The 24,599-nt window shown below is 35.6% G+C and overlaps 2 protein-coding genes and 1 pseudogene across 6 annotated transcripts; 2 read left to right on the top strand and 1 right to left on the bottom strand.

Moving 5' to 3' along the window:
- Positions 1-52: 52 nt before the first annotated feature.
- Positions 53-8,190, top strand: LOC147505101 (uncharacterized). 4 transcript variants are annotated; one of them, XM_086557678.1, is made up of 10 exons: positions 75-789; positions 1,198-1,320; positions 3,729-3,788; positions 4,833-4,906; positions 4,986-5,330; positions 6,840-6,918; positions 7,037-7,096; positions 7,366-7,487; positions 7,593-7,664; positions 7,786-8,190. In XM_086557678.1, the coding sequence occupies exons 1-10, from the start codon at positions 211-213 to the stop codon at positions 7,883-7,885; spliced, it is 1,614 nt and encodes a 537-aa protein (XP_086413804.1). In that variant the 5' UTR covers positions 75-210; the 3' UTR covers positions 7,886-8,190. The 4 variants fall into 4 exon arrangements, with proteins under 4 accessions (XP_086413807.1, XP_086413804.1, XP_086413806.1 ...); XM_086557679.1 differs by lacking the exon at positions 3,729-3,788 and having other exon boundaries at positions 78-789; XM_086557680.1 differs by lacking the exons at positions 1,198-1,320; positions 3,729-3,788.
- A 6,148-nt stretch (positions 8,191-14,338) lies between these two features.
- LOC147505100 (F-box protein At2g02240-like) lies at positions 14,339-20,547 on the top strand (annotated as a pseudogene). Its single transcript, XR_015193179.1, has 3 exons — positions 14,339-14,619; positions 19,805-19,923; positions 19,975-20,547. The product of XR_015193179.1 is annotated as an F-box protein At2g02240-like (transcript).
- Positions 20,548-21,073: 526 nt separating this feature from the next.
- Positions 21,074-23,653, bottom strand: LOC147505099 (uncharacterized). Its single transcript, XM_086557677.1, has 3 exons — positions 23,225-23,653; positions 21,811-21,965; positions 21,074-21,601 (listed from the first exon to the last, which is right to left on the bottom strand). Exons 1-3 carry the CDS (start codon positions 23,433-23,435, stop codon positions 21,350-21,352), a joined length of 618 nt encoding a protein of 205 aa, XP_086413803.1. The 5' UTR covers positions 23,436-23,653; the 3' UTR covers positions 21,074-21,349.
- Positions 23,654-24,599: the final 946 nt, after the last annotated feature.

Raw genomic sequence — 24,599 nt, 5'->3', positions numbered from 1 at the left:
CTAGTGTATTAAAAATTGTGAGGAGTTTTTCAATTTTTAATTGGTCACAGACAGAGTGAGCCTAGTCAAATAAAAAAGACCTAACAATGTGAGGATGGGTGGGACCCGCGGAGTCATTATTATTAGGTACCAAGCCCCCCTTTCTCCTTTTGTCTCCGAAGAGATTACTACCACTCTTCTTCTATTGTCGTTGAATCGTTGGTTCTCTCGATGTCCGTAGTACCGCTTATAACACTAAAATCACTTTCTTTTCTCCTTCCCACCAAAACCATCACCTGCTCATCAAATAAGAACTACCTATTTCATCGTCCAAATGTTTCTTCTCCAACAACACAACGTAGTCGTAGTAGGTCTCTCACCTTCAGCAGAACAACTACCAATAGAAGAAGAACCGATTCCAACTCACTTCCTCTCGGTTGTGTTGCCACTGGTCTCGACGTCGAATGTGATGATGAGTTGTTACTCCTACAGCAGCACCCCAGTAATGTCTCCTCCTTTCGAACCCATTCCAACAACACCAACAATGTCTCCTTGTTGTTGGATTGGGCTCTTCTCATATCTCCCTTCTTCTTCTGGGGCACTGCCATGGTCGCTATGAAGGATGTTTTACCCAGGGCCGGCCCTTTCTTTGTCTCCTCCTTCCGCCTTCTCCCTGCCGGCCTCTTGCTCGTTGCTTTTGCGCTCTCCACTGGCAGGAAACTGCCTACTGCTCCTATGGCCTGGCTTGCCCTCGTTGACGCCACTTGTTTTCAAGGATTTCTTGCTCTAACTTCAGCCGGCTTGGGCAGTGTATGTTTATCTTCTCTCATCACTTTCCTTCTAATAACAGGTTTATTGCACTTTTACAAACTTTAGTTCATTACATTTGGCTCCAACACACTTGCTACAATTGGATTAATGCATTTGGTTTATGGTCTTATTTACTTGGCATCAAAGGTATTTGCTTTCCCAATATAAACTTGTTTTAGAGGAGGGAGGTCGTCTTATATTTATAGTGTTTCTTCATTCTTCTGCCACACACATAGCTCAATTCATTCTGTTCATCTTCTTTAATTTGTTTCCAGTGAAATGTTAAAAGAGTAGCAAACAAATGCATCTTTACCCTTTTTATAACTTAGTTTTAAATGTTATAGCGTGTTATCGTACTACTTGGCTTTACTATGCACAATCCAATTCTAACATAACAGAAAACTGCAGGTTATTATTGATTCTCAACCTTTGACCGTTGCCGTACTCGCAGCCTTGTTATTTGGTGACTCAATTTGCACCGTTGGAGTTATAGGGCTTGTGCTTGGTGTTGTAGGACTTCTACTTCTTGAGGTATATGTTTCATACACAATATCCGTCCTAACATATGAACTTCACAAAAAATTTAATTTATTTATTGGAATTTACTTTTTAGATGAATATTTTTCTTTAATCCGTGAGCGGGAGCGAACTCTTGGGTCCCCCCCCCCCCCTTCTTTTACTTCTGCCTTCTCTCCCTTACTGCCTCTCTCTCCTTCTTCTCTTCACCCATGCCCACTCTCTCTCTTCCTCTCTCCCCTGTTCACGGCTCCACTGCTATGCAGTAAATCTAGTATTATTGGATTTCTCATTTGTCCATGGTAGGAACTCGGAACTCATTATGTTCCCCTGTCACCCCCTGTGATGGTGTTTTACGCATTTACGCCAAATTTTTGGGGTAGAAATCTACACACCTCTAGAAAGAAAGATAACCCCCTAGACATATTCACACAACAATCCAGAGAAAGAAACTCAATGCTATATATGTCATTTGTTAATGAGTTAAAACACCCTTTTTTAATATGTAGAGACACGAATCCCATACTATAGCCAATTTGAGTTGCAAGGATTGGATAATTCTGTTTAATAAGCTTATTGGTCGGATTGATATTATTCGACATCCTTTGTTGGATTTTTCGTCCAGATACCCCATTGAGTATCTGCCAAATTTCGGACGTCAAGCGTAGTTGTGGGACTAAGATATGGATATTACTACAGTTGATTCCATTAGCATCTGTATGTACTTTTGAAAGTGTTGAAGATCTTTGAGCTGATGGTAGAACTGTGAAGACGATGGAAGTATAAATTTCTGTATCGAAATTTCAGAAAATTTTGAAGTGTGGAATATGGATCAGAACTCATTGTGCTAAAATCAAGTGACATGCTACCAAAAATGTTTATAACTTTATATCATATAACATACTCTTCTTTTCTTTTTATTTTTTATTTTTTATTTTTTATTTTTTTTTATCAAAAAGAAGTTTACTTTTATAATAGCAAAATACAGGAGTACAACTGGTCCAGCAAGGTCTTTAAACATGTTGGGGCATATCAACATATAACTTTGTGAGATTAAAAGGCTTCTGGACTTGAACAGTTTTGTACACTTATCCAAGTTCTGACCTTGTTGGACCAGTAGTAGTAAGGCAAAGGGCAATAAATAATATAGGTTTGGATAACAAGGAAAGTTGGAAGTAGACGACATACACTACCAATGAGATCGACATCACGATCAGTTGGAGAGCCATACAACTCAAACCATATATAAGAATTGGTTGGATTGAAGCTGCAAAACCAAGCAAGCAAGATTTTGATTAACAATTAATAATAGAATAAATAGTACGGAAAGTTGCAAATGAAAGGGAACAAGGGGAAAAAAATATCAAACAATTGGAGGTTGTTGTTCCCTTACTCTCTGAAGCTAACTTTGAATGCTAGGACAAAGCCGGTCTTGGACTTGCCGAGGAAGTCTTTTTTACCACCTTTCCTGCGAACTCGTTCTCGGACCATCTGCTTCATTAGTTTAGGATTTCCAATGCTATCGCCAAGGACAACATGGAGCTCAGCGTCGTGCTTGCAAGCATCCTCGAGGACTTTGGCCCACGGGGTACTTGTGGGTGCGCTAGTATTCTCTCTTCCTCTTGTCTTCCCTCACTTTAACTAGTCTCCGACTTCTCGCACTGGTTCCCAAACCTTTGGCAGCAGCACCAACTGATACTTGGTTGCCATCATAATCAACATCCCCAGAAATTTTACTACAGACGACATTGGTAAGTCTACTAGAAGATGAGGAGTTGGCTAAGTTGTTGTTTAGAAATCGGCCGATATAATTACCTTGTCGAGAGCAAGTGGTGGACCAAGCATTCACAGAGCAACTGCTCATCATCTGATTGGGGATGTGCGACTGACTGAATTGGAGACACAAGTTCAGTTTTAGAGAGAAAGCGGAATTTTGTGCCAACACGATTGACTCTCTATTATTTGGTGATTCAAAAACATAACATTTGTGTTTGCCTACAGGTCCATTGAACCAAAGGCCATCATGAACAATTTAGTCAATTACTCTAAATTCTTTGTATTTTCTCATTATAGAACCCAGCCCTCTATACCGTATTGTCAGCTAAATACCATGATAATATACATTGTAATGCATTTGTGCTTTCAGCTTCTATTATCCACGTTTCTATCAAATTACACACGATAGCATCCACGCTGCTATAACTGATGCCTGTAAACCACCATATATACCTATTACATATACAGAAACCTAGGAATCAGTATTTGGCCATTCCTCGCATAATCCTCTACACTCTTGCTCATCTGTTGGTCCATATATTGACGTTGGAGTTCCGTCTACTTTCTATGAAAATGGCAATATGGTTAAGCAAGCCTCCTTTGTTTTGTTACTCTTTCATTCTCATATGTTTTGTTTGTCTTTTCAGGTTATTCAGTCATGGTACGTCATGGGTCGTTTGGGAGCTTTCAACTCTTCTAATCTACAGGTATGTTTGTGTTTCCGTTTGTGATGTGAGCATAGTCAATCATTGCACACCACCATCTCCAACCTCCTTCAGATTGACATCTAACATTCAAATCTAAGCTAGTAATAACATGTGAATCGACACTAGTATTATCTAACTGCGCAATGAAACTGATCAGTTGGTCTTTTGTGTCATTGATCAGTTGGTATTTCTGTGTCAATCGACACTAGAATTATCTAACTGCGCAATCATACCAACTGATCAGTTTGATTGCGCAGATAGATAATACTAGTGTCGATTCACATGTTATTACTAGCTTAGATTTGAATGTTAGATGTCAATTTGAAGGAGGTTGGATATGGTGATGTGCAATAATTGACTATGGTCATATCACAAACGGAAACACAAACATACCTGTAGATTAGAAGAGTCGAAAGCTCCCAAACGACCCATGACATACCATGAATGAATAACCTGAAAAGACAAACAAAACATATGAGAATAAAAGAGTAACAAAACAGAGGAGGCTTGCTTAACCATATTGCCATTTTCAAAGAAAGTAAACGGAACTCCAACATCATAATATGGACCAACAGATGAGCATGAGTGTAGAGGTTTAGGCGAGGAATGACCAAATACTGATTTATAGATTTCTGTATATGTAATAGGTATATATGGTTGTTTACAGGCATCGGTTATGGCAGCGTGGATGATGCCGTGTGTAATTTGATAGAAACGTGGATAATAGAAGCTGAAGGCGCAAATGCATTACAATGTATATTATCATGGTATTTTGCTGACAATATGGTATAGAGGGCTGGGTTCTTTAATGAGAAAATACAAAGAATTTAGAGTAATTGACTAAAATTGTTCAAGATGGCCTTTGGTTCAATGGACCTGTTGGCAAACACAAATGTTATGTTTTTGAATCACCAAATAATAGAGAGAGTCAGTCGTGCAAACACAAATATTATGTTTTTGAATCACCAAATAATAGAGAGAGTCAGTCGTGTTGGCACAAAATTCTGCTTTCTCTCTAAAATTGAACTCGTGTCTCTAATTCAGTCAGTCGCACATCCCCAATCAGATGATAAGCAGTTGCTTTGTGAATGCTTGGTCCACCGCTTGCTCTTGACAAGGTAATTATATCGGCCGGTTTCTAAACAACAACTTAACCAACTCCTCATCTTCCAGTAGACTTACCAATGTCGTATGTAGTAAAATTTCTGGGGATGTTGATTATGACGGCGACCAAGTATCAGTTGGTGCTGCTGCCAAAGGTTTGAGAACCAGTGCGGGAAGCCGGAGACTAGTTAAAGTGAGGGAAGACAAGAGGAAGAGAGAATACGAGCGCACCCACAAGTACCCCGTGTGGGCTGAAGTCCTCAAGGATGCTTGCAAGCACGACGCCGAGCTCTGTGCTGTCCTCGGCGATAGCATTGGAAATTATGAACTAATGAAGCAGATGGTCCGAGAACGAGTTCGCAGGAAAGGTGGTAAAAAAGACTTCCTCAACAAGTCCAAGACCGGCTTTGTCCAAGCATTCAAAGTCAGCTTCAGAGAGTAAGGGAACAACAACCTCCAATTGTTTGATATTTTTTCCCCCCCTGTTCCCTTTCATTTGCAACTTTCCATACATACTATTTATTCTATTATTTATTGTTAATCAAAATCTTGATTGCTTGGCTTTGCAGCTTCAATCCAACCGATTCTTATAAATGGTTTGAGTTGTATGGCTCTCCAACTGATCGTGATGTCGGTCTCATTGGTAGTGTATGTCGTCTACTTCCAAATTTCCTTGTTATCCAAACCTATATTATTTATTGCCCAACTGCCAGCAAGACAGTGCTTCATTAGAAGCAATGCTGACCATTTGACTGAAGACTTTCGTGGGTCTAAGTCATGTCCTAAAGTGGAAATCAGGTGTCGTCAACTGCATGTAGCATATGTATCAAAGAAAGATGAAAGAGGAGGCTTGCTTAACCATATTGCCATTTTCATAGAAAGTAGACGGAACTCCAACGTCAATATATGGACCAACAGATGAGTAGGAGTGTAGAAGATTATGCGAGGAATGACCAAATACTGATTCCTAGGTTTCTGTATATGTAATAGGTATATATGGTGGTTTACAGGCATCGGTTATGGTAGCGTGGATACTGCCGTGTGTAATTTGATAGAAACGTGAATAATAGAAGCTGAAGGCGCAAATGCATTACAATGTATATTATCATGGTATTTAGTTGACAATACGGTATAGAGGGCTGGGTTCTCTAATGCAAAGAATTTAGAGTAATTGGCTAAAATTGTTCATGATGACCTTTGGTTCAATGGACCTGTTGGAAAACACAAATGTTATGTTTTTGAATCACCAAATAATAGAGAGAGTCAGTCGTGTTGGCACAAAATTCTGCTTTCTCTCTAAAACTGAACTCGTGTCTCCAATTCAGTCAATCGCACATCCCCAATCAAATGATGAACAGTTGCTCTGTGAATGCGTGGTCCACCGCTTGCTCTCGACAAGGTAATTATATCGGCCGATTTCTAAACAACAACTTAGCTAACTCCTCATCTTCTAGTAGTCTTACCATTGTCATCTGTAGTAAAATTTCTGGAGATGTTGATTATGACGGCGACCAAGTATCAGTTGGTGCTGCTGCCAAAGGTTCGGGAACCAGTGCGAGAAGCCGGAGACTAGTTAAAGTGAGGGAAGACAAGAGGAAGAGAGAATACGAGCGCACCCACAAGTACCCCGCGTGGGCCAAAGTCCTCGAGGATGCTTGCAAGCATGACGCCGAAACTCGCGGTCTTTGTCCTCGGCGATAGCATTGGAAATCCTGAACTAATGAAGCGATGGTCCAAGAACGAAGTTCGCAGGAAAGGTGGTAAAAAGACTTCCTCGGCAAGTCCAAGACCGGGCTCTGTCCTAGCATTCAAAGTCAACCCGAAAGGGAACAACAACCTCCAATTGTTTGATATTTTTTTCCCCTTGTTCCCTTTCATTTGCAACTTTCCGTACTATTTATTCTATTATTAATTGTTAATCAAAATCTTGCTTGCTTGGTTTTGAAGCTTCAATCCAATCGATTCTTATATATGGTTTGAGTTGTATGGCTCTCCAACTGATCGTGATGTTGATCTCATTGGTAGTGTATGTCGTCTACTTCAAACTTTCCTTGTTATCCAAGCCTATATTATTTATTGCCCTTTGCCTTACTACTACTCTATTGTTACTCTTTTATCCTCATCTGTTTTGTTTGTCTTTTCAGGTTATTCAGTCATGGTATGTCATGGGTCGTTTGGGAGCTTTCAACTCTTCTAATCTACAGGTATGTTTGTGTTTCCATTTGTGATGTGAGCATAGTCAATCATTGAACACCACCATCTCCAACCTCTTTCAGATTGACATCTAACATTCAAATCTAAGCTAGTAATAACATGTGAATCGACACTATTATTATCTAACTACGCAATCAAACTAATCAGTTGGTCTTCTGTGTTGCAAGTAAATATATGTGGTGCATAGTAGTATTTGTGGATTCTAAATTATTTGGAACCAACGATTTTGTTACAATTTCCATTTGGTAATGAATTGCAGTTGGCAAATTCGTCCATGGAGCATAACCCTATCTATGATGCAGATAAAGGTTTCAAAGTAATGCCATCATCTTTCCATGATATTGGTGATGTTGAATTTCAGGATAACTGGGGCCGTGTTTGGTACGAGCTTTTGGCATTATTTTCACATTGCTCTTAATTGATAGTGTCGTTGTATGCTTATCCACCAACTGCAAGTGCATTGATCTTACTTACTTCGTCAAACAGGGTGGACCTTGGAACTTCTGATATCTTTGCAGTTGATGTACTTCTCAATTGCTTAACTGTACTAAGCTCAGAGTGAGTAAACAAACGTTGTCCATAAAACAAAGCAAACTCTCTCTCTCTCTCCTTGCTTGCTAGCAACACTTCATGATCAAGCAATAATATCTACTGGTTAACCCAATTGTACACTTCCCAGGTACTTGGGAATTCAACAAATGGTTTTGGTGGGCCGCATGGGTGATTGGGAGGAAGGGATGACAAATCCTGAATATGGATACAAGTACTTCAAGATATGAAGTTAGGATGTTATTGAGTTTCTCCAACCCCCGTATGGCAGTATCCATTCAATATTGTGGCAGGAGATAGTAGCTGTTGCCAGTAAAGGAAGCTATCAATCTAGGGATTGCTCTCCAAGAGTTCGCTGAACAGTTCTTCATATGCTATAACTTTTCATACTGTAGCAAGAAAACGTTAAAGCGTACACAGTCCTGTTGATTAAACACTCCGTTGATAGTGGGTTTTAAAAAATCCTTGTGTTGTCAGTGCACAGCTTTAAAAGATTGGTTAGTCATAGTATTATTCCCCTTAGTAGTCTTCTAAATTCATCTTTTAGCTGACGAAACTTCTTTTTGGAAAATAAAAGAAAAGACTTGACAAACATACAGATTGCAAATTTGCAATCGGAAAAAAGTAATTTATTCATGTGGAGGTTCTAGACTTCAGAAAACATTAATTAAAGCGTCAATCACAAGAATATGTGCAGTAGCAGATATTGTCAGTGCACTGATTGACACCACCTGGATGATCCCCTTGACAGCGTTCCTTACAATTTGTACCGCACGGATAGTAAACCTGGACGCATTCTAATGCTCCAACTGAGGACACAATAACTTCAGCTGTTCAAAATGAGAATGGTATTAGTATTTGTACCGACTTAAATGGAAATGATTGAGAGAAAGGAGTACATCAGGGAAAAGAGAGAATATAAAAATATAATAGGCACTATCTCCACCTCCATATTTGAAAGGAAAAAAAAAACATGAAACTAGATAAAGCTTTATCAAATGATGAAGGTTTGATTGCCTTTATTCACTCCTAAAGCCTAAAGCTAAAGGTATGGACGGTGGAAATCTCATTTTGTTACAAGACGGACATATATAATTTTTTTTTTTTTTTTTTTTTTTTTTAAAACCAACGGACATATATAACTTACTAGAGCATATCTTAAACTACTTTAAAAATGCATATGAGCATCTATGTACTTTGATTATAATAACAACTAGATTTTGGACCCGGGCATACTCCTGGGATTTATTAAATATTTTGTGTGCTGAAGAGGCTTTACAAAATGTCTCACACAAATTTTCGAATAAGAATATATTTTTATTGAAAATAAATCGAAATACGTTAATGACTAGCGATTATAGTGCATAAGTACTTGGAAACTAGGGGATCAAATTGAGATAACTTCTTCACTTTGTGATTTAGAATATTAATCTGTAATTTTCAAATGAAATTATCTTAAACTCGATCTAGCTTATATAATAGTTTTATTAGATTTATGGTGATTTAGTGGTAAATCATCACCGTTCGGCTTACGTACTAATGTGTACAAATTACTAAAACAGATTGATTGTTTCCATATCCTCAAAGAATACACTACTCCCACTTGAAAAGATTTATCACATGAACGTGTCCTATGAATGGGTGTCGTTATATTAAATTATTCTAAAAAATATTAGCAACTATGCATAGCTGTGAGATATAAAATTTATATTAATTACTCATTTAAATTTCTTGCACCACTCTCTATAAAAAGGAAGTATCAAACCTTGATAAAACTAATCGACTTCTTTTTATTGTTAGGTTTAATAATTGAAGTTTTGTGAGAATGCTCAATGTGGCGAAGATAATATTGAAGCTACTTGAATAGCAAGGCATTCCCAATCACAATAAAAGAATAATAATAAACACTATTTGAAATGCAAAACTATATTTGTCAAGACATTTATTCCCCTTACATATAATACAAATATGTTTTAGGGTTATTAGTTCAATGCATTTGCATCAAGTTTATGATTTTTCATTAATTATTCTTTGAGGTTGGTTTAATGTATTACGTTACATCTAGTTTCCAATTTCTCATTAATTATTCTTTGAGGTTAGTTCAATACAGTTTTATCAAGTTTCCAATTTCTCATTAATTATTATTTGAGGTTAGTTCAGTGTAATTGCATCCACTTTATGATTTCCCGTTAGTTATTCATTAAGGTTAATTATGTACAGTTGCATCCAGTTTTCGATGTTTCGTTAATTAGTCTTTGAGATTAGTTCATTGCATTTGCATCAAGGTTCCAATCTCCAGTTAATTACTCTTTGAGGTTAGTTCAATACATCTGCATCCAGTTTCTGATTTTCCGTTAATTATTTTTCTAGGTTAGTTCGATAGTTTACAATTTCTATACAGTTTGCATACATGTAAGAGTCTGTTTTTATAAACTCACTTTCGTTTTGGGTTCCTAATTACTCGTAATTACTTATGTGAGAAGGCTAAAAAAGTGGAGATTTATGCTTTGAGGTCAGTGTGATGCAGTTACATTCGACTTCCGATTTCTAGTTAACTATTTTTTTAGGTTATTTCAATGCATTTGCATTCAATTTCTGATTTCCCGTTAGTTAATATCTGATTTTAGTTTAATGCAGTTGCATCCAGTTTTTGGTTTTCCGTTAATTATTCTTTGAGGTTAGTTCAATGCAGTTGCATCCAATTTCTAATTTTATATTAATTGTTCTTTGAGGTTAGTTCAATGCATTTGCATCAAGTTTTCGATTTTCCGTTAACTATTTTTTGAAGTTAGTTCAATGCAGTTACATCAAATTTATAATTTCCCGTTAATTATTCATTTAGGTTAGTTCAGTGCAGTTTCATCAATTTTTTAATGTTTCGTTAATTAGTCTTTGAGATTAGTTCATTGCATTTGGATCCAGTTTCCGATTTCTCATTAATAACTCTTTAAGGTTTGTTCAATGCATCTGCATCTAGTTTTTGATTATTTATCCTTTTAGGTTAGTTCGATACAATTATATTCGGTTTCTGATTTCCCGTTAACTATTCTTTGAGGTTATTTCAATGCATTTGCATTTAGTTTCCGATTTCCCACCAATTATTCTATGATGTTAGTTAAATGCAATTGCATTCGATTTTTGATTTTCTGTTAATTATTTTTTGAGTTAAGTTCAATGCATTTGCATCCAGTTTTTTAATTATTATTTAAGATTTATTTGATGTATTTGCATACCGTTTCTGATTTTCCATTAAATATTTTTCAAGGATTTGCATCCAATTTCTAATTTCCCGTTAGTTACTATATGTCGTTAGTTTAATGCAATTTGCATAAAGTTTTCGATTTCCCGTTAATTACTCTTTGAGCTCAGTTATGTATTTGAATCCAATTTCTGATTTCCTTATAATTATCCAATGTGGTGTATAATACCAATTTCTACTGATCCATCTATAGTGTCCTTACAAACATGACATAAAAAGTAAATTATGTTTAATTTACTATGTGGGGACATCGAAGATTACTCAGTTCCCAATTTTCCATTAATTATTATTTAAATTATACATGACTCACTATGTGGAATCTTCAAATATTATCTACGAACGGGTGTTTTTATATTAATTATTCTGAAAAATATTTGCAAATATACATAACTATTATATATTAATATTATATTGATCACTCAACCAAATTTGTTATAATGTGAAAACCCCACTCTCCATTAAAAAAAATAACTCACATTTGATAAAACCCTTCAACTTCATTTTGTTGTTTAATAATAGAAGTTTGATTGAAGTTTTGTGAGATTGCCTAATAAGGTGAAGTTCATATATATTGAAGCTATTTGAATAGAAAGGAGTTCCCAATCATACGGAAAAAGATAAGATAAACACCATTTTAAATATAAAACTATACTTATCGAGACATTCCTACAACATATAACCCAACTATGTTTTGAGGTTAGTTCAAAGCATTTGCATTCAATTTCTGATTTTCCGTTATTTATATTTTGAGGTTAGTTCAATGCAGTTGCATCCAATTTCCAATTCCCGTTATTTATTTTTTGAGATCAGTTCAATGCAGTTGCATCTAGTTTCTGATTTCTTGTTAATTATTCTTTTCGGTTAGTTTAATACATTTGCATCCAATTTCCAATTTCCAATTTCCTGTTGTTAATTGTTATATTATTTGAGGTCAGTTCAATGCATTTGCATCCAGTTTCTGATTTCCCGTTAATTATTCTGTGAGATTAGTTTAATGCATTTGCATCCAGTTTCGGATTTCTCGTTGATTATTTGATAAAGTTGCATTTTCATCTAGTTTCCGATTTCCCGTTAATTATTGTTTGAGGCTAGTTCAATGAGTTTGCATTCAGTTTCCGATTTTCCGTTAATTATTTATTGAGGTTTTGCATCCAGTTTATTTTTTGAGATTAGTTCAGTGCAGTTGCATCCGGTTTTCAATTTCCCGTTAATGATTTTTTAATATTAGTTCCACGCATTTGCATTATGTTTCTAATTTATAATTAATTTTTCTTTGAGGTTAGTTCAATGCAATTGCATCCAGTTTATGATTTTCCGTTAATTTAATCTTTGAGGGTTAGCTCAATACATTTGCATCCAGTTTCCAATTATCCGACAATTATTTTTTGATGTCAGTTTGATATATTTGCATCCAAGTTTTAATTTTCCGTTAATTATTCTCTGAGGTTAGTTTAATGTAGTTCTATCCATATTCTGATTTTCTATTAATTATTTTTTAAGATTAGTTTAATGCTTGTATTTGCATCCAGTTTTTTATTTTCAATTTCCCGTTAAATATTATTTGAGATTAGTTCGATGCATTTGCATCCAGTTTTCAGTTCCCCATTAATTGTTTTTTTTTACGTTAGTTTCAATCAGTATTATATATATTTTAAAATATTTGTCATTATTGTTTTGCCGTTATTTTTTTTTTTTCATTTTCTATTATATATTTTGTGATGTTATATATTTTGTATAATTGTTTTTAACTATGTTTTGAGGCCGTGTTAATGATATATTCGAAATAAGTCGGTGTTTTATCATAGACACTAAAATTGTATGATTTGTAATAGAAAATTAGTTTCTACAAATCACCTATTTTTTAGCAATTTTTTTTATTTGATAAAATATATAATAATTGGAACATTAAAAGTGTTTGATTCGTAATAGAAAATTACTTTATACAATTCAAATCACCTATTTTTTAGCAATATTTTATTATTTGATCAAATATATAAGAATTGAAAATACACTCAAACTTTCTAAATATAAGAATTAGAAATACACTCAAAGTGTCCAAAGAGGTTCACTGATAGTGCTATCTTTCATATTAAAGTGCCACATAAGATAGAGAAAAGGCTAACTCTCATATTATAGTGCCACATAAGAGAGAGAAAATCCTCATTTAAAGGTCTCTGCTTTAGTATATCGATAGTGGAAGTACATATGAGCATATCTTAAACTAGTATATAGATAGTATATATATAGATAGTGGAGATTATGAAGGGCGGTGGTGGTAATGGGGGTACAAGATGATGGATGATGGTGTATGGTGGTGCTGGCAACCGATGGTAGTGGTGGTGGTAAAGGGGTTTTGAAAAGTGGGGAATAAAGAGAACGAAATTGACAAGTGGGGAGTGGGTTAATGGAAATTGGGTGATGGCGTGAGGGGTTGGTGAAGGTTGTTGACTGGTGATGACGGGACAAGGTGGTGCTAGTGGCGGCTGTCGGTGCTGCACGAGAAGTGCACCATAGAGCTGGTCGAGGCGTGGTGGGAGCAGAAACAGAGAACCAGTGTTTTTTTTTTTGAAAAGATGTTGGGATTTTGCAGATCCTCATCTGTATTATAACATTTCATAAGTTAACATTATATCATCCTCTACTATAGAATTCAACTTAATATATAAAGGAGGAATAAAAACAACATGTTCCATATTTTCGCCTAACGAGAGTTTTGCAAGGTGATCTGCAGCTCTATTTTCTTCTCGGAATACATGGATCAAAAAGACATCAACTAAGGGAAGCATAAGTCTTCTAATGGTAGCCACCAGATTCCAACACTGCCATGGTGAAGTCTCGATATCTTTAAGAATTTGGCTACAAAGTATTGAGATGCCGCACAGTATATCAAGTATTTGCTTGATCTTCAATTCAATATTCAGATTTCGGCATTGACACAATGAAAATATACTAGATATATGCTGGTATTGGACAACATTTTTAATCTTTGGTTCGTGTAATACTCCTTGGAGGACACGGACCCTATTATGGAATCCATGTGGATATCGGTAATTAATATCTTGATCTTCATTCACTGTGTATAAAAAGTAGGGCACAGAATTTGGTCGGGTAGACCCGAATTTGACCAGACCTGATTACCGAATACATCGGGTTTGAGTTGAATTTTATATCCATTTATTGGTTCGGGTATGTCGGTTCGGGTTTGGATATAATTTTTGGGATTTTTTTGAATTTTTAGTATTATCCGATCGGATTAGTCGGGTTTGGATTGGGTTCGGATATTAAATTTCAAATATAATCGAGTTCGGATTCGGATATAACCATATCCAACCCGAACTCGACCCAATCCCTGTCCTAATAAAAAGCCTTTGAAAGTCAAAACTCATCTCAACCAAAACAACAAAAAAGAGGGAAAACGAGACACATAAATTTGACAATGCAAGAAGCGAATTTATCTGTGGTGCCAGAAGGATGCATCTCAAACATCCTGTCCTTTACATCTCCTCGAGATATGTGTAGGTCGTCATTGGTTGCATGTTCATTAAAAAATGCTGCAGATTCTGATGTTATGTGGGAAAAATTTCTTCTGATTACAAAGAAATTGTCTCAAGGTTTGTTCCTCCCTTGGACTTGAACGGTTTTAAGTCGAAGAAAGAGCTATATTTTCATCTATGTGCTGATCCAATTCTTCTCGACGATGGTATGGTAATTTTCTTGTGCATTCCCTTCTGCCCTGTCCGTTTTTCTAAGTTAAAAAAACGATGACGTCTCCTTCATGATTGAGACATAGTCTAAAACCCAGGAAGATTTTCGTGTGGTAAATAAGGTGTTAACACTTAACACAACTTTTCCTTACTAGAACCTTCTGACTTTTTGTTTCGTAATTCAGTTTCATAATTTATATTTTTCTATCCTAAATCAAATCAATTAATTTTAGACAATTTTTTTATCTTATTGGTTCGGTGGAGGGCAAACTAAATTTCTAAAACCCAATCAGTATTTTATCAGTTTGGTTCGGATCAATTATCGAGTTATCGAAACCATTAACAACCCTAGACATCCCCTAGTCCCTAGTCAAATGTGTGTGATTTTTGATAAGACAGAGAAAGTCAAGGAGCCAACGAGATTGATTGGATTTTTACAAATTGACAATCAAATTCAATGTTTCGCACAAGAAAGTTATACTTACAATAATTCTAGGAAGACGGGGAATTAAGCCCGTTTTAGTGACTGGTGGCTCTACTATCTAAACTATTATAAAGATCGCGACTCTCAACTACAGTCCTGCAATAGTGAAATAGTATTCTTTTTAATGCAACTCTAAATCTCTTCGTCCATGTATGTTTTGACTATTATACCTCCTGTTTTTTAGTCGATTAACAATATTGCCCTTCTATGCTTTAAGCAAAGTTATTGTGTTGACTATTATACCCTGTTTTTTTAGTCAATTGACGATATTGCCCTTCTATGCTTTAAGCAAAATTATTGTGTTGACTATTATACCCTTGTTTTTTAGTCAATTGGCGATATTGCCTTTCTATTTTTTAAGCAAAACGCACGTTGTGCGTGCATCAATCTAGTCTTACGTAAGTACTTCCAAGTTGGAAACTAAAGTTTTTGAGATAGAGGGTCACTCAAGCTAAAGTGAACTGCTATATAATCTTTATGAGTACTGAGTACGAGAAAATGAAAGATGCAAAACGAATGAAAAGTGACGAGTTTACGCTATTAGTGTCACACCCCAAATTTTCAGATAATATTTAAAACAATTATATTTAATTATCTGGAAACCGGGTGAAACAAAACCCAAAACCCTGTTATCAAACACGATATATACAAAATTAAAATCAACAGAAAACTAAAAGAAACAATCCTTAAATCACATTATTAAACTACAAAGAAACTAACCAACTCTATTACATCCGTCTCCAAAACAAAACCGTGTATCCTTGAGGAAAATCTTAAACCGAAGACTCCAAGAGCAACTCCAAATCACGCGTGTCCTTATCCATCACTCCACCATCTATGTTCCCAAGAACACACCCACGCGTTAAAAACAAAGTAAACATGGGTCAATAGAATTGAATTTCTTTGGTATGAGTAGACTAACAACAAAATATATATAATAATCTTTCAAATTAATAAATATAACATTACCAACCATTTCAACTTGAAAGACAATATAGTTTCGTTTTCCAAAACGGCGTGTAATTTCTTCCCAAGTAAGATTTCACCCCCAATATACAAATTCCAAGAATCTCATATAACAGTACTCATTATTCCCACTTTCCAACATAACTCATAACATAAATACCACTTACATTCTATTTATTAAATGCATATAGGATAACATAATTAAATATGAGTTTGGTATACCTTACCTTTAAGCCAACACGTCGTCTTAGGGTAGGATATTTACGTCCCTGCAAAAAATATTAATAAATTCTACCCTCCTGCAAAACAGAGTTAGACATCACAATAAAATGATTTATCTCAGTCAGTCAAATTTCCATTCATAACCAAACCTCATTTAAGACATTTAAGTTTAATTGATATAACTTGGTTCGTCCCGCATATTCGGGAAATACCACTTATCATAATACCTATATCAAGGGTAGTCATTCATATGACATCATTACGTCATAAAGTTTCTACGTGCATAACCATAGATCTCAGACTATCACAAGTCATTAATATTTTTGTAATAATATATCAAGTTATAGTCATTTTGCAGTCACATAGAAATCACAATCATTTACTAAAATTATTCACAGTCACACTTCACATCCATAACATCACACAATTCATATACTTTTACTTAAAAACCACTCGTCTACTTATGAGAACGAGGAAATATCACACCCAAGGAGTACATTCATCCCTTGTGAGTATCAACTCATACAAACCACATATATATATTTCTCATAAGAAATCATATACATCATATGCAATAACTCCATCACACGTAAAATCAATATTTTTACTTTGCTTATTAATTATCTTGTTGACTCATTTATTCAAAGACACAGCCCAACCTTTAGTTCCTACTCCACAATTTGCACTATACATATTTGCCAAATCACACATATCCGTGTGCCTCACTCACACCGAGTCCACTACAAGACATATGTCCCTAGCGGGATATCGCCTCTAGGAAACATACTTTCATCTTGTAAACTTCGTAACGTGTGAGTCACAGCCATCTCTGAGCTTTCCATACACATAATCACAAAGCCTCATTTGGGCATAACAAAATATCAGGTAATTCACGGCATATTCAATGAATACCTTGGGTCATTCCCGCCACATTCAAGGAATACCCATCATAACACTAACGGGCCATTCATGGCACATTCAATGAATGCCCTGAGTCATTCCCGCCACATTCAAGGAATACCCAAACCTACATTTCCGTACATTCAAGGAATACGACCAACCCGCAAGGCGAATATCTTAGTTCCTCTCTAGGGTAGTCCAAACTATTGGGTCATTCATGGCACATTCAATGAATACCCATCTATCACATGACATCACAAGTCATAATATCTCATTACCAAATCCTGAGGCGTGGAGAGTTCTAAAGATGTGGGCGACACATTAAAACATTATTATCACTTATAATTATACTAGCATTACTCATGTCAAAACAGACCACACATGCAGAGGGTCATTTTCGCGCGTCAAGGCAAATCAAGCACTTAAATATCATTGAATGTAAACAAACTTATAATCAAACAAATACAATTTACATAACTACACTCATATACACAATATCGTAAACAAATAGTTCATTAGCCCAAATTCAAGTCCACACACACTAATGTCCAAAGCAGATCCACATATACTAAAGTCTATATTCATATACAACTTCTATCTCACACATATATATTTATGTAGTCTCAAAACAACAGTAATTTCTAACACAATCACATAGTTATCACACAAAGTAATATATATATATTATAGATATAGTGGCTGCACTTTTGTTTAAAGCTGACTACGTATCCAAATCTTTCAGGATTGGAATTAAGCATTCGTAGTTCTTAACCAATTCTCAAAATATTTTAATAATCACAATAAAAGAAAACATATAGATATCTTTTCATTCCACACCAATATTTCTACAATAGTAAGAATATATCGAAAGTATAATAACCACTGATCATCTAATGTCATCATGTAACCACCCAACTATATCCATTTTAAACTTTAGCTAATTCTAACAACCTTGTTAATCCGTGCCTTGACAGACAACCCACCATTGGATCTGCCTAAAATTTGTATATGTCATTTAACTGGATATCAAGAATCTACGGATTTAAATTTGAGGTCAATCCGATAATAGGTTGACCTCCATCTAAGCAGAAACAAAGGACTGCGCCCATCAGTTTTCTGGTGTAGTTTCTACTACGACCAGTCCCACTAATGGAAGCCTCGATAGAAATCAAGCCGTTGGATAAATCTAAAAATCTAATATGGAAGACTACAATGTGTCAGGAAACTATGGATTAAATTTCATACAAATCCGAGTACAGAAAATTTACCATCTAAGCATAAACAAAAGACTGCGCACTGCAGTTTTTTTGGTGTAGAAACACTACGACCTGTCACGCTTATGCGCGCCTCGACAGAAATCCAACCGTTGGATCTGTCTAAAGTTTTAATATGTCAGACTACAATGTCTTATAAAACTATAGATTAAATATGAAGTCAATCCAATAATAATTTGATCTCCATCTAGTAAGAAACTTCTGACTGTGCAGTGTAGTTTTTCAGGTCACCCTTTTTCAGTTCATCTTCTTCTTAAATATTCCTAGTTAATATAAGTAACCAAACTTTAACAAAATTTAAGAGGAGAAATCCAGCACGCACAAGATAAGTGTATTAATACAAACGAAATTATCCAACAGGAAACCAATGTGGAAATTACCCATTATATTTTAATTGTTAACCTTGACACCATATCAAACAACACTTGCATCATCCGTTCTAACCGATCTTTTGTCAAACCACAAGACATTAATAATTACGATAATAGATCGTAGAAGCGAATATATATCAAAGAGAAATAAAAAGAAAAATTCACTCACCTTTGTTGTGTTTACGACTTTACGAGCGACGTGAATGAATATAAACTTGAGAACGAAAAATGCCACGCAACAATCGTCAGAAAACAATCCCAATAATCTTCTTCTTACTCCCCGTGTAAAGTCCTGTGTAAATTTTTTTTTTTCAAAACCCCCGAAAAATAGGAAATGGGGTTTATCTTCTTTACCTTATCTATTTCTAATCTTTATCCTTTATCTTTTGATTTTATTTTATCTCTTATTATTATTTTTATTATTTATTGTACTAGAAAAATATTAAATAAAACACGGGGTGTTATAATTAGTATTTGTTGCATGGGTACATTAAATGTTAGCCATGTAAACGAATCTGATTTTTAAACCATGCCATCTCTGAATTTTCGTACTAGTGTCTAAATCGGACATTCTCTGTACCCATGCAACACTGCAATTAGTAGAAGGGCGTGGTCGCATGGACGCATGGTGGTAGGATACCAATCCCAATAACAATTACCTAATCATAAAAAACCATTTTGGATTAAAGGAGATGAATCTGGGTATACTTGTGATACTCAATGTTTGATATTAGTCTTAATCTGTTTAACTTTCGACAATGTACTACTTTCAAGCCACATAAAGAAAGTTCTAGAGGAACGTATATATGCATGGCAACCCTCCATTCAATGTCGTTGGTGTGAAAAGGGATTGGCTACATACAGTACATTGTACACAGTCTGAATATCAGCTGTGCATTTCTCGCCGTAGGATAGTTTTCTCGTTGTTTTCCCTAATGTGTAAGTATCGTTGAATTTTTTTTTTTGCAGAGCTTTAACCTTGAGAAGAAGAGTGGCAAGAAATGCTTCATGATCGGAGCTAGGAAGATTCACATTTCCTGGGGTGTCACACCCCAAGACTTGGCAGTGATACATGAACCTTATTCTAGGTCTCTCTCTCTCTCCTAGGTTTTTATTTCTTACGAAAAGTTATCTTGCAGGTTTGCAGAGGTAGCTGACCTTCATGTGTGGTGGAGAGAAATCAGTGGAAAAATAGATACTCGGATGCTTTCACCCAAAACGACTTATGGAGCCTACCTTGTGTTTAAAATAACAAAAGGTATTTTTGGGGATTATAATCATTATTGCCCACCTGCAGATGTCTCCGTCAAATTTGTTGAAGGGAGAAGTGACGCAAGTGACGATCACTTAGTGTTTTCGTCCATCCTTCAGAACCTGTGGCGTATGCACCATTTGGTGAACTGTCTGATGCTGAAGTTCCAAGTACGAGAAGAGATGGGTGGATGGAGATTAAGTTGGGACAACACTACAATGATCAAGGAGAAGATGGAGAGGTGGAGATGAAAGCCAGTGTCAATAGGCCGGGTCTTCTTGTTGAAGGTATTGAGCTCAGGCCTGAATGCACTAGTACCTAAGACAAGACCGTATGTATTATATTACTCCAGTATTTTTGCTTTTATTTTCTTCTTCTTAATGGTGATTATGCTGGTTTTAGACCTTTGGAAAACAATTGCATTTAATGCTTTTAATATTAGAGAAAAGATTTGTCTGAATTATTTTGTTGCCAACTTTTTTTCTTATGGGGATCCATTATCCATGAACTCAAGAAAATCCAGAAGAAGAGGAATTAGAACAGAACTGTACTTCTAAAGGTCGTAATTTTGATGGGCTCTTAATTGAAGGATTCTCTCTATATAAAGCCATTTGAGTCTCATCTTGTAAACAAAACAAAGAGGGACAAAAAATAATACAACGAACTTTGCTTGTTGTTTCAAAAAATACAGCAAACTTTTGACAATGGAAGAAGTAAAATCCTCTGTGCTACCAGAAGGATGCATAGCAAAAATCTTGTCCTTCACGTCTCCTAAAGATGCATGTAGGTCGTCAGTGGTTCCATGGCCGTTCAAATATGCTGCAGATTCTGATGTTATTCGGGAGAAATTTCTTCCATCAGATTACAAAGGCATTGTCTCTAGATCATAATGTCATAGAAACATCAGCATAAACGAATCATGCAAACAAACAAGATGGAAAAATGTTTCGGTACTCCCTAGTCCCAACTCATGGAGCAGGGGTTGATGATAGTAAAGTTACATATATTTGAAATAAAAAAATAAAAAATATATATATTACAGATCACATAGTACGTATTTATTAGCTTCTCTGAACTATTAAGCTGAAATAACATTTGTGCATATATCGTATACATTCAGGGATTGAAAACACAAATTTCTACCTAATATCTCAGCCATGTGTTATTGCCATTTACTTACTGATCTGCAATGAAAATGTATGCTTGATCCTGCCAGAAGCCGCATCAGCAGAAAGTAGAATACACATACAGAAATAAAACAATTATTCATCATCAAACGTCCCTAGTAAAGGATCTTTGTCAATGGAATAATTGCTAGTAGTAGTTATATCTGGATCAGAAGATGAGGCTGACACATCTGGAGTCCCATTCGTTGCTGGGGAGTTTGAAACTGCAGGAGGCACAACATCATAGGCTGTTGATACTGTTGTAGATTTGGGTGCAAGACCTTGTGCTTCCATGGCTTCACGTGCTGCTTTCTCCTTAGCTCTTTTGGCCCTTTCCAGCACATCCTCCTGCATGCAGCATCTAATTACACTACGCCTTAAAATCAAAGCAAGAAATTTCAAAAGTAAAAAATAAAAATAACAATAAAGGCCGGAGATAGGAAACATGCTATCTTCTTATCTTTGTGCTTTTTCTTCTTCCTTTTTTTTTTTTTTACCACCAAATCTTATATACAAATTTTGAAACAAGTTACCATCTGAATTGGAAATGCTCCTACCTGGAAGTCCTGTACTTGTTTTTGTTGCTCAGCCTGCAGCCTACCAACTACACTCAATAATTCTCCAATGCTAGATTCAATACGTTCGCTGATCGCCTCTGCAAGAGCCTTTCCCAAGAAAAATGCATCGAGAACATCCTTGCTATCAGTTTCTCCTGCAATATGAAGCATTAATTATTTTTCTTTTTCCGACAACTTCAAAAGAATTATACAATGTCCCAAAAGACAAAAGAGCTACATTCTTGACATCCATTAGCGCATAATCAAGGTATTTCCAACAGAAAACACATTGTATTGTAATAAGTAGGTATTTGTTATCTCCCTGTTAGTCTGACACAGACCCCTTCCACTTCTGGTTTTTCTTCTCCTATCTTAAAGTGTCGATTTACATCCAGTCTCCTGAAAGAAATACTCAAGCAGGGAGCATTCATGGGTGATGAAAACAAGAGTTAAAGAAACCAGCAGTATGTTACCGATCAAAAAGAAGAAAAGAAACAGTATGTCGCATCGTCTGAAGCAATCAAGATGAGAATGACTGTTCCTAAACCCTTCATGAGCAGGAATTCAATGATTTTAAGGACGATATGAGTTCTAGTGAGTTTGCTTTTCTTCTTTTGAACCCAAGTAAATTAAGGTGACAAGGGATCTAGGGGCAACTAAGCATTTGACAACATTTCATGCAACTTCCATGAAAAGGTGATTTATCATAAACTAACTAGAAAAAAATGAGTCAAATGACCAACCATTCTCAAATTATTCATGAATGTGGAATTCTAGATTTAAGAGCTTCAACAAAGATGAATGTGGCATGAAGGCCCTTCAATCGTTTTCAAACTAGAAGGTACTTTGGTTCAAAAATTAGCCAAGTCAACAAACGGGTTTTTATCTTTAAGGCAATCACTGCAAATCCAAGTTATGACATCAGCTTGAAGCAATAAAAATATTAAAAGTGTGCTCAAGAAGATTTGCTTGGGAGAGGCTAAAAGTAGGCCTTGAGGTGGTGCAAGTTGTCACACTCAATTCTAACAAGATTTATTTTTAAGGAGGGTGATAGGTATTAGAATAGAACTCAGTACATTATGCTTAATAGTTTCTATGTACTCATATTTATCTTAGTGAGTATTATTAAAACAAAATGGAATTATAAATTATCAAGGTAAAATTTGGGAACAACACAGCAGGCAATTAGGTAGGCAGAAGCCCAATCATAAACCATTTTCAGCAGAGGCTTCAAAGTTTCATAATATTCTGATCAAAGAAGAAATGAAACGACAACAATTCATCAAATGAAACAACTATGTTCACCAGTTTTGCTCAAAATAAGGGGAAGCATCTACAACTCACAATCCCAAATTTGAGAAAATAAACAATACCCAACCTATGAATATCAAAACAGATGGAGTGAAAAAGGTACCTGAACCAGGGGGTCTACTGCTACTGCTGCACTTGACACTGAGCTCTGGAAATACACCAGTGAAAGAAGAAGGGGATTTGAGTTTGAGAGTAGAGGAATAAAGAGGAGTTTTTTGAGAACAAAGACAAGGAACAACAATTGAAGAAGGAAGGAGATTGGTTTTCATTTTGTGTAGAGAAGGTGAAAAGAAAGAAGCTGAATATGAACTCATTTTATTTTTGCTTCTGAGTTTCCAACTTCCCACCCTCACAGTTAAACTAGTTATTAACAACTTAAGATACAACGTGAGACATTGTACTCATTCGTCTGTACAAATGTACCCAAGTTACTGAGGCGAAAGGGACACCCAAGCAAAAATCTGAAATGTTTTGAGCATTCCCAATGGGTTTGTTACTTTATTCACCTTTTTTTAGTTCAAAACTTTTGTCCAATGCAAAAGTGAATATGGTGGTGACTATGGACAATATATTAAATTCTGTCTGTGTGTGTGTTTTTTTTTAAATGGTTTTTTTTTTTTTTTTTACGGTCATGATTTTTTTTTTTTTTTTTTTTTTTAAATTTAGACGAAATGCTTAATTCCGTCTAGAGCGTTTTTTCAATTTTTACGTCCAGACTAAATCTAACACCCCATCTGAGATTAATATTCACATTTACATTGGACAATCTCACCTTGTTTTCACCAAAAACGGTGAAAGACGTCGTGCATTCTTTAAAACTGAAATTTTGTTTAAAAGCTCAGGTTTATTGAGCGACGAAAACTTGTTGATGCTTAGAACCAAGCTCATTACCAGCAAAGTGAACAAAAAGAAACAATTTTCATTTGTGCATTTTGCTTTTAATGGAGATAATGGCTTCTGAATTTAGCTATGGAAACAAATTTGAATGCCATAAAACATGTTCGCGCGTTTGTGTCTATTTGTGACGCAGTCTTGTTGTACCTCGGTAATTTGGCAGAAGATCACATTACAAAAATTAAATGAGATTTTGGCTTCTGAATTTAGCTATGGAAACAAATTTGACATTTGTTGGTGTCTTCGAAAACCATGCCATAAAACATGTTCGCGCGTTTGTGTCTATTAAATGTTTTTGCAGTCTTGTTTTTACCTCGGTAATTTGGCAAAGATCACAAAAAACATTTGTTGGTGTCTTCGGCACCAATAAAACATAGATCGGTAGTGTTCCATAAAAATGTGAAACATCTAGTCGCAGTTTGGTGGGGGCATCGTTGTAATTTGGCATTCTTTATGAAGCTTTTATCAGGGGTGAAACTAGATGGAGAACATCTAGTCGCTAGATGGAGGCAATCGTTGTGTACTTTATTCAAAGCCTTTAAGCAAACTTGGAGACACCACATAAGATGGACTTTCAAGCCTTT

The sequence above is a fragment of the Coptis chinensis genome, chromosome 4, assembly GCF_015680905.1.
Source record: "Coptis chinensis isolate HL-2020 chromosome 4, ASM1568090v1, whole genome shotgun sequence".
NCBI classification, from domain to species: Eukaryota; Viridiplantae; Streptophyta; class Magnoliopsida; order Ranunculales; family Ranunculaceae; genus Coptis; species Coptis chinensis.
The sequence above is the reverse complement of the archived record's forward strand: the minus strand, read 5'-3'. Positions and strand labels throughout refer to the sequence as shown.

Excerpts from the sequence above, each read along its gene's own strand:
- LOC147505099 (XM_086557677.1), bottom strand. The coding sequence starts at position 23,435 with ATGAGTTCATATTCAGCTTCTTTCTTTTCACCTTCTCTACACAAAATG. Across the intron at positions 21,966-23,224 it reads CAGTAGACCCCCTGGTTCAG|GAGAAACTGATAGCAAGGAT; the intron begins GTACCTTTTTCA and ends TTCATATTGCAG. Across the intron at positions 21,602-21,810 it reads AACAAGTACAGGACTTCCAG|GAGGATGTGCTGGAAAGGGC; the intron begins GTAGGAGCATTT and ends TGCTGCATGCAG.
- LOC147505101 (XM_086557678.1), top strand. The coding sequence starts at position 211 with ATGTCCGTAGTACCGCTTATAACACTAAAATCACTTTCTTTTCTCCTT. Across the intron at positions 5,331-6,839 it reads TTCAAAGTCAGCTTCAGAGA|CTTCAATCCAATCGATTCTT; the intron begins GTAAGGGAACAA and ends TTGGTTTTGAAG. Across the intron at positions 7,665-7,785 it reads TTAACTGTACTAAGCTCAGA|GTACTTGGGAATTCAACAAA; the intron begins GTGAGTAAACAA and ends TACACTTCCCAG.